A 13,492-nucleotide genomic window follows, 5' to 3' on the forward strand; every position below is an offset into this window, starting at 1 on the left:
TGTTAAATAATGGTGGGAGTACCTATTATCTTATAGCCGACAGCAGTTGTTGTGTTGTTAGTTCGTTCAAGTCTAATACGCGAGCGATCGCGTTCGACGGAGCGTTAGAAAAAATCTAACTACGCTAGTGTTGGCGTGTGTTGATTTTTAGAGAGATCACTTAAGAAAAGTGATAATATTATCATAAACATAAAAGGTAAGATTTTTAGTGAAATACCTATAGATTGTTGAACATCCGTTATTATAAGCGCTATTTTGGTTTATTGCAGGTACATATGGACAAGAAAATGGAAAACCAGTCACTAAAATGGTATGAAGAGATAGACAGCGATGTGGAACCACTAGATTCTGATAAGGACTTAAGTGATGTTCGTTCTGAACACAGTATCCACAATACAGATTCTGAGCAGTCCACACAAGATCTACCCAGTGATCCTGAAGATACCATGGAAGAAAGCGGCCAAGATGATGGTTATCCAAGATTTTATGACAAAGATAAAACACCATGGTTGAAACATAAGAAACACACTCCCAAAGGTAAGACTAAAGCTTGTAATATTGTTATGAACTTATCTGGAGTAAAAGCAAAAGCAAAAGGCGACAAAACCATATTAGAATGCTGGAAATTGTTTTTCTCGGATGCTATGATCAATAATATTGTAAAATATACAACTCAAAAACTGGATATGATGAGAGTGTCTTATACTCGCCCTAGGGATTGTCCTGCTGTTGAATACGAGGAAATGCAAGCATTTATCGGACTTTTGTTCCTTGCTAGGGTAAAGAGAGCGCAACATTTAAATACTGATAAACTCACCTGGATTCTATGTGACCATAGATGAAATGTTGGAAGCGTTCCGTGGTCGATACCTTGGTGGGCACTAGAACATTTTTCACACAAAATCTTGAAATTTATCCCGGAAAAACAACTTGAAAGACCATATCAACTACTCAACGATGCATCTAGTGTAGTAAAAAGACTTATACGTCCTATAAGTGGAACCGGTCGAAATGTAACTACGGATAATTACTTTTCCTCTGTACCCTTAGCCAACTCTTTATGGAACGATCATTGCTTGACAACGATAGGTACTTTGCGTAAAAACAAACAACAAATTCCTCCTGAATTGACAAACGTAAAAGGAAGACCTTTATATAGTAGCATGTTTACATATGGTAACGATATAAACAAGTGTGTACTTATATGTGCCAAAAAAAAAAAATAAGAATGTACTACTACTTTCAACACTACACAGCGATGGTTTCATTGATAAAAACACCAAAAAGCATACCATGAATACCAAGGCAGAATATTCGGTGACTCGATTTAGCAATCGCTGGCCGTTTACTGTTTTTTGCAGCCTAGTAAATATTTCAATTATAAACAGCCAAATAATTTACAACAATAACAATAATATTGTAACATCTTGAAGAAGCTAGATTGCGGAGCTTGGCAAGCAACTTTTAATATCCCATCTTCAACGACGTTCCGATATCCCAAATCTGCCTTTTCAGTTGAGACTCAGGATCCGAAATATAACTGGAGAAAAGCCATCAGTTTCCCAAGGGGCAATTCCAACTATAAAACCAAGATGTTCTTTTTACCCTGTAAGGAAGAACAGGTTTACCCAACATTATTGTACTAACTCTAAGTTGCCAAAATGTGTGCTCTTTACATTTCGGCAACTTAGTTTAACAAATTTTACTTGCCGTCACTGCCTAGAAGAGGAAGAAATCTAATTTTATGCGTAATGCCCCATTTTTTGGAATAAATCCCTTTATTTGTTTTGTTCTAGGGTAATGTGTATATTTTTTTAGTTTACCTAGTAATCTTTTTTGCAGTTTTGTTTTAAAAAAATATAAGTTTATCATTTTTTGTAAGTTAATAACCAATAAACTTAACCAATAAGTACTAATGACTCATTTATTTGACCTATACCCATATGTTTGATAAAATCTAACACGCGAGTGATGGCGTAATTTTTTTGAGCTGCGAGTGATGGAGGGTTAAATAATAAAAACTACTTAAGATTGTTAGTATTGACTCATTTCTCATATATTATGATTATTTACAATTAGTTACAATATCCAAAAATGTATTTGCTAATTTCAAGGTATCGAATTTAGCGAATATACCCATTCGCCCAGTTTTCATTTTTTCTTCACAAGTCATAAATTTATTAATATAATAATATACCTCAAATATTTGAGGTATATATTAAAATTGATTTTAATATAATAATAACCAAAAAGTTGCAAAAGCCTATGAAAAGACAAATATTATAAATAATCTCCGTCCAAAGTTTACCACCAACTATTTTCTGACCCATAAAACAATTTAATAAATTTTTTAATTTTTTGATAACTGAACTATGGTACCTGTCATTGTTTTTATGTTTTGTGACGTAATGGGATTTTGGCAAGTAATATCCTATTTGAAAGCCCCTGTAGCACTTATTATATTCCTAAATTGTTATACAATTCTGTTGCGAAGTTTCTACATAGCGACTATTCAATTTTCAAAGGCAATAAAAAGTCCAATCTCCTAGTCTAAATTTAGACTAAATATTGAGCAATCGCCATTTTAAAACAATGCTTGAGAATTTCTCGGAATTGCTCTTCAAATGCAAAGACTAGAAGATGTCATAGGTGCATAAAACTTGCCAATAGGAGGAAACCCGTTATAAAATACTTTGAAATACTACTAAAAATTTAACAAATTAAATCCTGTCTTCCTAACATCTTATCTGGCAAGACAATGAATAGTCAAAGGCTATGCAGAAATAGGCAACAGATTAAAAAGCGGAACAAAGCGTGATACGTTAAAAACTAGAATAAGACACCATACTATTTGGGTAAAGTAGATATATTATGTATCTAAAACACTTTAACTATTGATGAAATCGTTGCCGTTGTGAGTTCGTCTAAATTATGTAGAAAGAAAAGTCCCTACTTACAATCCTTTAAGTTTATTAACTCTTAAATGTAATTATCAACCTATAGTTGTTGCAGTTAGTTTAGCCACCATAAAATCTCACATCAACCAGTTATCTATTTAAAAATGTTATCAAAATCGGACACTCACAAACTAAAATTTTGATAGTTAAAATTCATCACTATATTTTAAAAAAGAAGGTTTTTGCCAGCATATTACAAATCAATTATAGTGGTGTATTTTAATTATTTTAATTTTAATTTATGAGTGTCCGATTTTGATAAAAATTTTAAAAATAGATAACTGGTTGATGTGAGATTTTATGGTGGCTAAACTAACTACCTACAACAAATTTAAAAAACCAAAAACCAAACATTGCAAGCGTGAAATCTGAAATCTTTATTTTGCAGAATAGGCGTATCCCGGTTTTTGTACAATTCGGACCATCCATTTAAGGTACTTAGGTGTTTCCAGACTTTTGGCCCACTCTGTATATAAAGAAAACATTTTTCGGCTAATTATACTTGCACAATTAGATTCAATTTAGGAAAAAGACTTGTATTTTAATTCTAATAAACCATTACCACCCTAACATAAACTTTAAAACCTTACTCCATTTTTAGATGAAAATCATGTTTTACAAGTAGAAAGGCGACAGATTAATTTGCATTAGACTCTAACTCTAAACACCTTGTATGAATTGCTATCATCTAGCCATCTTTTACTAAATTGATATTTAAACATAATTACAATGCCCTATTACATGCAGGTCCTCAACTCTTCTCATCAATTCGACAATCTTATCGGGCAATTCGGGGAAGAGACTTTGCAAAAAATACTGTAAGAAATTATCTTACTTGTTTTAAATTTGGACCTGTATTTCTCAACTATCCAACATTTCAACACTGTGGCATAATTTTGCAGGACCATTTTTACTAAAATTTAGTCAATAATAAATCAGAGAGCCAAACAATTAAAAGTTTACGTATGTGTTTTGGTATGTTTTTGGACCAAAGCAGTTCATCAAGCGACTGTCTTATCTTGCTTAAAACGTTCCATAATATTTGTTCTGAAACTATTTTTGTGGTATTTTAATACAATTTACTAGTTTTACGGGGAATAAGCCTCAATTTTGCTTTAAAATAAGTTTATTTCGACTTTTCAATTTTCACTTCGGAAATCGTTCTCAAAATAGAAAACATTCATAAATTAAAGAAATTTGGTTTTTGTTACTTGGTAAAAAAATTATTATAATTAGTTAATTTTGTCTATCTCATTCAGATTGACAATTCAGTCATATATTATACATTTTAAAGTAAATGACTTTAAAATGATATTTTCAATACTTTTGAGTTGCGTTCCTAGGACGACTTTATTGGAAAATAGTTCATTCGATTACATCAAATCAACTTTGATCTAAAAATACCCGAAAAATCATAGCGTGTGCCTTTAAAAATATAACCCAATCTTGAAAGTGTAAATTTTGTATTTTGCTTAAAGTGTTTCATTGTCTAAACTTTTAGTCCATTGCTATAAGGTAATTTGTAAATTTTTCCTTGTGAACATTTCTTAATTTAGGTTTTATTATTTTTTATTTGCTTGCTTGAATTTGTGTGCCTATGAAAATGCACTTATTGCTGTTCTATATTTTTTGATATTGAAATATACGTATATGTGATAATAGTTGGGTAATAAATGTTCAATAATTATACTAGTCAAGAGTATCATAAGACTGAAAGATATCTAGTCACAGTTTACAGAGTCCTACATTTCAATGAGTCTTATTCCACTTACTTCTAAGGTATCTGGCATTGATTTCTATCATTTATAACAGCCAGCTTTACTATATCTTTGACATAATATTTGATCAGTATAGGGGTATTTATATCTATTTTTAATAAAACTTTAAGGGATTTTTCCTCCTACAGTCCAGTGAGGCTTAATTATTTTAGAGTGTTTTAATGACAATATTCATGTAAAAAGAAACAATAGAATAAAAAATAACTAAACGTTTGTCTGCCATTTAATTACTAATTCTAAGCTGGTACTTGGAGTAATTTTTAAATAAAAAGGTGTTTTAGTAGTCTAAAAAATTCTTAAGCCACTAAAATATTTGTTTTAGAATTTTAAACAAAATGCTGAAGTTACTCTTCAGAAAGTCGAAGATAGGTTCACAAAATACAAAGAAATTATTTCTATTCCACCTAGTACTCCACAATTTCATCCTGAACACAAACCAAATCGAATTATCAAGAGAAATAAAAATAATTTAGAAGACAGACTATATATGTATTCCACATCATCAAAAACGGTTGAAGCGTTTGGCAAAAAGAGGTACGTAACACATATTTCAGGTCATAATAAAAGCTATAATACACGTATGGAAAACAATCAATATGGTTATATGCCTAACTAACTGGTTAAGATATAGCATACGATATTTACAAGGAGAGTGAAAGAGAAATTTTTGTAATGATTTAAATGAATTATCTTTTTGTTTTGAATAGCAGGAAATGCGATACCGTTAATCTATAGAAATGGTAGAGTTAAGGCACATTTTCACACTACGTCTCATTGTACGTTTTGTGGGTCATATAAAACGTACGACAAAATGTACGTTTTGTCCAGTGTATACACACTACGTTTTTCCTTCCGTTTTCTACCTCATTTCTAATTCAGATTCTTGAGTTGTGTGAAGTTTGTTTAGTATTTTCTTTTTATTATGGAGGAAACACGGCTGCTTTCTTTTATTTTTTCAACTATAACGATACTACGACTGAGGAAAAAGGGATTGAAGAGGGAAAAGACAAGATGGTCAAGAGAGTGGGCTTCTAAAAAGAAGCCAGTATTCCCACGTCTCGTTACTAAAAGAGGCGAACCAGATGACTGGCGCAATTATTTGCGAATGGACACCTCAGCCTATTGTCAATTGCTAGAGTTGGTAACACCATACATATTGAAATAAGACACCTCATGAGAAAAGCCATTACACCCCATGAAAGACTCACAGCAACTCTCAGATATCTTACAACAGGACGCAGCGTCAAGGACTTGGAGTTCACAATCATAATATCCAAACCAGCGTTAAGCGAAATAATTCCTGAAACCTGTAATGCAATCTACTTGGTTTTAAAACATAACTACTTAAAAACTTTTATACAATTCAATAAATTCCCCGAGAAAATCGTGGGTGCATTGCCGCAAATCTGACATTATTAGGATTTTTTTGGGAAAAATGAAACGAACTGCAGTGGAACTAGTCGTCAAATAAGTCAAGATCGGACGACTTGTCTGAATATGTATTTTCACGTAACGTTTTATCCTATCAGTTCTCGCAAAACTATGCTTCTTCCATTATTTCTACGATCTAACCTTGGATTTCATTTCGATTCGACAAGACGTACATTTTGCTGTTTACATGCCACGTTTTATTGTATAGAATTTGTCCTATCCAACAAAACGTACAATAAGACGTAGCGTGAAAACGGGCCTTAACGTTTTATCCTATCAGTTCTCGCAAAACTATGCTTCTCCCATCATTTCTACGATCTGACCTTGGATTTCATTTCGATTCGACAACACGTACGTTTTGCTGTTTGCATGCCATGTTTTATTGTATAGGATTTGTCCTATCCAACAAAACGTACAATAAGACGTAGCGTGAAAACCGGCCTTAAATTAAAGATGTTCTGTTTTTTTTTGTTTTCTAAAAACAGTTAAGGAACACTTGTAAGGCCCGTTTTCACACTACGTCTTATTGTACGTTTTGTGGATCATATAAAACGTACGACAAAATGTACGTTTTGTCCAGTGTATACACACTGCGTTTTTCCTTCCGTTATCTACCTCATTTCTAATTCAGAGTCTTGAGTTGTGTGAAGTCTGTTTAGTGATTTTTTTATTATGGAGGAAACACGGCTGCTTTCTTTTATTTTTTCAACTATAAAGATACTACGACTGAGGAAAAAGGGGATGAAGAGGGAAAAGACAAGATGGTCAAGAGAGTGGGCTTCTGAAAAGAAGCCAGTATTCCCACGTCTCGTTACTAAAAGAGGCGAACCAGATGACTGGCGCAATTATTTGCGAATGGATACCTCAGCCTATTGTCAATTGCTAGAGCTGGTAACACCATACATATTGAAATAAGACATGTCATGAGAAAAACCATTACACCCCATGAAAGACTCACAGCAACTCTCAGATATCTTACAACAGGACGCAGCGTCAAGGACTTGGAGTTCACAATCATAATATCCAAACCAGCGTTAAGCCAAATAATTCCTGAAACCTGTAATGCAATCTACTTGGTTTTAAAACATAACTACTTAAAAACTTTTATACAATTCAATAAATTCCCTAGAAAATCGTGGGTGCATTGCCGCAAATCTGACATTATTAGGCTTTTTTTGGGAAAAATGAAACGAACTGCAGCGGAACTAGTCGTCAAATAAGTCAAGATCGGACGACTTGTCTGAACAAGTATTTACACGTAACGTTTTATCCTATCAGTTCTTGCAAAACTATGCTTCTTCCATCATTTCTACGATCTGACCTTGGATTTCATTTCGATTCGACAAGATGTACGTTTTGCTGGTTATATGCCACGTTTTATTGTATAGGATTTGTCCTATCCAACAAAACGTACAATAAGACGTAGCGTGAAAACCGGCCATTAATAAGTATAAAATTGTTTACTTACCCTATTCCTTATGAGGAATAGAAATAGGTGTTTATTTCTGATCTGTTTGGATTATTAATTAAATTAAATTAAAAATTAAATATTCATCTAAATCATTTTCTATTCAACGATCTAAATTATTTTCTATTAATGAATAGAAATTTTATTACATTTTGATCTCGTTCGTTTTTTCTCCACATTCCACTTATTCATAAATGTTTTATTTCATATTTCTCGCCTCTCTTCTTGAGAAGGTTTATACGTCTACGATGTTTTTTGCTACTGTTCTATTCCCACCACCTTATTTACGTTTTTCCATGTTTACTAGCATTTCGTTCTAATACGAGTACATTGTTTTTATAACAAATTTGGAATAGTATCTTGCAATCTTGGAAGACTAACAAATAACAGTCCAGCCTTAATAAGAAAGGAATTTTGCACCTAGGAAGGGTGCAAATGTCTTCTTCTTCTTCTTCTCGTAGCACTACAACCTGGGGTGGGTTTTGGCTGACTGCACAACTTGCTTCCATCTTGAACGGTCTCCATAATAGTTGGGTCAGTGGGCAGCTCCATTGTTCTTAGATCTGACCATATATTGTCTCTCCATCGCATTCGTGGACGTCCTAAGGGCATTCTTCCTGTAGGGGCTTCCTCCCATAATAACATAATAATTTGGCAAGGCGGTTATTAGGGAGTCTATGAACATGGCCAGCCCATTTTAGACGTTGGGATTGACTCTCTTGGACTATATCGCTTGCTCTATACATCTGCTTGACCTCAGCATTTGTTCTCCTTCGTTATTGGTTGCTATTAATGTCGTGATAAGGCTTAAAGATTCTTCTGAGGATTTTCCTCTCAAAACATCTAAGTTTTCTTTCAGTTTCTTTAGTCAGGGTCCACGTCTCACAATCATACATGAGCACAGGTCTAATCACCGTTTTATATATTCTAATCTTTGATGTTCGTGTTAGGCTTTTAGATTTAATAGTATTGTGGAGGCTGTACATACATCTGTTTGCTGCCTAATTTCTTCCTTTAATCTCTTCCGCGATATCGTTATCTGCAGTAATTGTTGCTCCGAAATATTTAAAACTCTCCACTCTTTCAAAGTTATATGGGTCTATTGTCACATTTTGCCCTATTCTATCTCGTCCTTTTTGTCTGTTGATGCACATGTATTTGGTTTTCTCCTTGTTTATCCTTAAACAAGTTTTTTTTGCCTATACCTCCAATTTAATAAAAGTCTCCTTCACATTGGTGGCTGTGTTTCCCACAATGTCAATGTCATCTGCGTATGCTAGTAGTAATTTTGGTCCATTTACTGTCAGTAATTCTGTTTTAAGTTGTGCTGCTCTTACTACTTTCTCCAGGATGGTATTAAAGAGGAGAGGTAACAGCGCATCTCCTTGTTTCAGGCCACTGCTTATTTCGAAAGATTCTGAGAGTTTGTTACCTATCCGTACTCTGGATCTACAGCTATTCACACATAACTTAACAAGCTGAATAAATGTTTTTGAAACTGAAAGTTCTGCCATTGCATTTCACATCTGATCCCTTTTAATGCTGTCGTACGCTTGCTGGAAATCTATAAAGAGATTATGGATAGTTCTATTGAATTCCCATCCTTTTTCAACCAGCTGTCTTAGAATTAAGATCTGATCTGTGATCGATCTATGTTTTCTGAAGTCGGCTTGGTATTCCCCCATGAAATTTTTTACAAACGGTGTCTGCCTACTTAATAGGATGTTCGATAAGATTTTATATTCCGTATTAAGTAGGGAGATGCCTCTATAATTAGAGCACTTGGTTTTGTCTCCCTTTTTATGGATGGGAATTATTACACTTTCGTGCCATTTTGTTGGTATTTTCTCTTCGTTCCATATAAGTGGTATTAGTTTGTATATTTGTCTATGTAGAGTTTCTCCTCCGTACTTAAGGAATTCAGAAGGTATATTGTCAGAGCCTGGAGCTTTTCCGTTCTTCAATTTGTTAATTGCTTGCAATGGCAATAGATGCTTGCATCTACCACCCCAAAATATATATTTTCTCCATGTTCTTTCTCTTGATGTATGTTTAGTAAAGTCTTAAAATATTCTTGTCATGTTTGGAGCAGTTCTTTTTCATTTATTATTAATTCATCATTTTTTCTGAGTACAGACACGCATCTAGGGCTGAAGCCTTTCTTTTTGTTTGACACTGATTTGTAAAATGCTCGACTATTTGACTGTTGTCTATTCCTTTTCATTTCTTCATATTTCTGTTGTTCGTACTATCTTTTTTTCTCTCTAATTAATTTTCTTGTTTCTCGGCGTGCAGTTGCATAGTTTTCTTTACTTTCTGCTGTTCCTTGTTGAAGCATAATGTTTCGCTTTATCTGTCTGTCGTGTAGTTTTTCTTGACATTCTTTATCAAACCATTTTCTTGTTCTCTTCCTGCTTTTTCCTATTATTAGTTCTGCTGACTCCGTAATTGATTTTTCCATTTGTTACCACAGCCTTTCGACATCATTGCTCTGGTCTGCTGTATTTAGATGCTGTTTAATTTCTTGTTTGTAATTTTCTCGGATTTTTTCATTTTGAATTTTCTCGATGTTCCACTGCTCCAATATTTCGTTGGCCTTAGGTTTCTCTGAAGATATTCTCAACCTGATTTTTGCTCTTACTAGGTGATGGTCTGTGTCTCTATCTACTCCCCTGAGGCTTCCATGTCTAGCATCGATAATTAATCGATACGTGGAGTGGTCAATTTGGTTTCGCGTGGAGTGGTCATTAGACACCCAAGTCTGTTGATGAATGTTTTTATGTTGGAACATAGTAGTCTTTACAAGAATATTCTTAGCCGATGCTAGCTTTACGAGCCTTTGTCCATTGTCGTTTGAGGTATCGTGGAGGCTGTGGATTTTCTCAAGCGTTCTTTCGAGTTCAACCAGAAGTAATCTTTAATATGTTCGTCTTTATCTTCTGTCGGAGCATGTGCAGATATAATTGAGATATTGTACCATTTTCCTTTTAGTCTAATATAACAAAGTCTTTCACTAATGGGCGTAAAACTTATAATACTGTTCAGGTATTCTTCTCGTACTACGAAATCTGTGCCAAATTCGTGTTTTCCTGTCTGGTTTACACTGTAGATAATGACCGCCTTGTCTATTTTTATGTTTCCGTGTCTAGCCACCTTAGTTCTTGTATTGACGTAATGTCCATTCCCACTTTTTCTAACTGTTTTGTTGCATGTATAGATGCTCCAACGTAGAACATTCAATGTTCCAACATTTAAAGTCCTTGCAAATGTCTTACACCCAACAAATTAAGTGAAGAAGAAAAGGCGAAAAAAATAAATGTAGGATATAAATTGTGCCATATGAAAAAAGCAATAATAAATTAAGTTGCATAATTCAGTTCCGTATTAGCATTCAAGTAAAGCAGACTTGTGAATAATTAACGAGCAATGTTTTTCAACAAAACGCTAGCTCATTAGTAAACCTATTATAGTAAAGGTTTAAATAACTTAAAGTAGTAATGGTTTGTTCAAGTTTTTATCGCAGCCTTCGTTTTGGTAGGATACGTTGTTCAATACAAGCACGGTTTTCTGGTGCAAGTTGGGAATTACCTTTTTTTGAACCCATTTTGTAAAATTGTCGTGGTTCATATCGTTGTGAATATCTCCAGTACCCTGACCAGATTTGATCATTAGGAGGTAATTTGGAGCAAAACTTTTTTCCTCTCCTACATGTACAATAATTAACCTTTAAACTATAGCAATAGGAGCCTTTAAACAGTTGTTTGTACCATTATCCCCTGATTTAGATTTTTAATGACTGCTGTTGAGATCAGTATAGATAATAACATAACCCTCTGCTCTATATTTTTTTATTTTTCTCTCGAATATCCGTTTTTTCTATTAGTATTTTTCTGTTGTCCTTGGTTTTGTTGCCCTTTAAAACCTAATTTCTTCATCACTTTTCTGATCAACGAAAATTTACCTTGGAAATTAATATCAATTTTAACAGCATTGTAAACAGCTGACATTGTAGGTCTGCTGCCATGAGTCATTGCAAAGGTATGAACTGTGTTTCTTATAATTTCTTCCTGATAAACATCTACGTTTGCATTTTGTTTTGGTTGATTGATTTTTTTCTGGGAGTTTTAAAGATTACTCGCGAGCTGTCTCAAGGAGAATGACATCATAGGAATATTATAGAGAATTTTTCAAAGAATTTTCTTTTGTGCTTTATAACTTTTTTTTCTATTCATTTTACTAAAAGTAATTTTCTGCAGTTGCTGCAAGAGAAACTATAGAAGTATGTGTGATTGCCGAAAAGCAGGCCACGAAAAGCTCTGTAGTATGCCCCAATTGTTCTGGTGAAACCTGCAGTAACATCATGGACATATTAAAATTAATAAAAAAATTCGAAGAAGTCAAAGATGAATTACCAACCATGACGAAAAATTCCTGTACTTCCGCAAACATTCACCTTCGATACTGAATTAGGTCCTGAACCGCAGTCTGGTCCATCAAAATTATACTCAATATCATCTCACCTGGAAATTGTCCGTGGATTAGACCTAATGGGGATACCACTTAAAAAAATGCGCCTCCAGATTCTACCGCATAGGTGGTCGGCAAATAAGATCGATAATAAACTAATAATAATAAAGGAATGTAAATAAAATAATAAATTATATGAATAAAAAAATATATAATAGAAAACTAAGCCTAATCGTTTAATAAAAATTATTCTTTTAAAACCTCCCATAATATTGCTCTGATGTCATTTTATAGCAAAATGACCAGAAAAAAAGTTATAAGACCGGAAAAAAATGTTTTCAAAAATTTTTAGTTATTTTTGTTTAAGCATAACGTTTTATTTTCCTTTTTACGATTAAAAGTAATAGAAAAAAGTTGAAACAATTTAATTTGTTACAAAATGTTGGATAACATTTTCCGTAAGGTTGCTAGTTTACGAGATACAGCGCGAAAATCCTTTGCACCACTTTTTCGAAAATTGCGGGCGAAGACAAGGGTGGCGGCCCCACAAACATGAACTTAAGGTTATTTTGATTCACCCAACACATACAAAAAAATAAAATTGCGTCCTCTTAAAAATACAACTCTATTGTAACTTTTTAATGGACTACTTATAAAATTCGTTTTATTCGACTCCCATTATCCTTTCCAGGAAATACGACGGTAAACGGTTTTCAAAATCATATTTAGGTTACATTGCATCTGGTACAATTTCCAACTTTGGATGATTTGTTGTGATCTCTTTAGAGATTTGCTGTTAGATTTGATCCTGGTATAATTTTTCTGCTTATGGCGGGCCTGGCTGGCCTGGCTGGCCTGGCGTCTTATCTGCCTTCTGTTTGCTCTTACCTTCGCCTCCTCCATCCATATATGTTATAAAGGGAAGTTAAGTATGATCTCCATAGAGGCGGTTGGGGTAGTCAACAAAAGAATTAAGAGTATTTTTAAACATGTCCATGTTTTTATAAATAATTCTTAATTCATTTCTTCTGATTAAGCTAACATACAATTAGCGAAATATAAACAGAAAAAAACGAGTTTTATTTACAAATATACAACAGACCGCATACCTGCTGATTCACTACAATATATATATATATATATATATATATATATATATATATATATATATATATATATATATATATTATTGTGATATTTAAAGTGTTGGTGCGCCAAGCAATAATTAGCTAATTAATTTTTTTGATTAATTAAAATTATCTAGATGATATGATTATGACTCTATCACAATTTTTAATTCTTTTATCTCAGGGTTAAATTCGTGCTTCAATATCTATGCTATTACATGTGAAAGGTAAGGTCCAGAGAATACCGGAATAATAAAAAACACA

General features: G+C 33.4%; 1 protein-coding gene across 1 annotated transcript in view; it reads left to right on the forward strand.

Annotated features, from left to right (window-relative positions):
* Positions 1-13,492, forward strand: part of LOC140439667 (uncharacterized) — a 226,478-nt gene that overhangs the window by 28,965 nt on the left and 184,021 nt on the right. The window contains exon 6 of the mRNA XM_072529728.1: positions 5,058-5,269. Coding sequence (XP_072385829.1) covers positions 5,058-5,269 — 212 coding nt within the window. The remainder of the gene's footprint in view (positions 1-5,057; positions 5,270-13,492) is intronic.

The sequence above is a fragment of the Diabrotica undecimpunctata genome, chromosome 4 (assembly GCF_040954645.1).
Source record: "Diabrotica undecimpunctata isolate CICGRU chromosome 4, icDiaUnde3, whole genome shotgun sequence".
NCBI classification, from domain to species: Eukaryota; Metazoa; Arthropoda; class Insecta; order Coleoptera; family Chrysomelidae; genus Diabrotica; species Diabrotica undecimpunctata.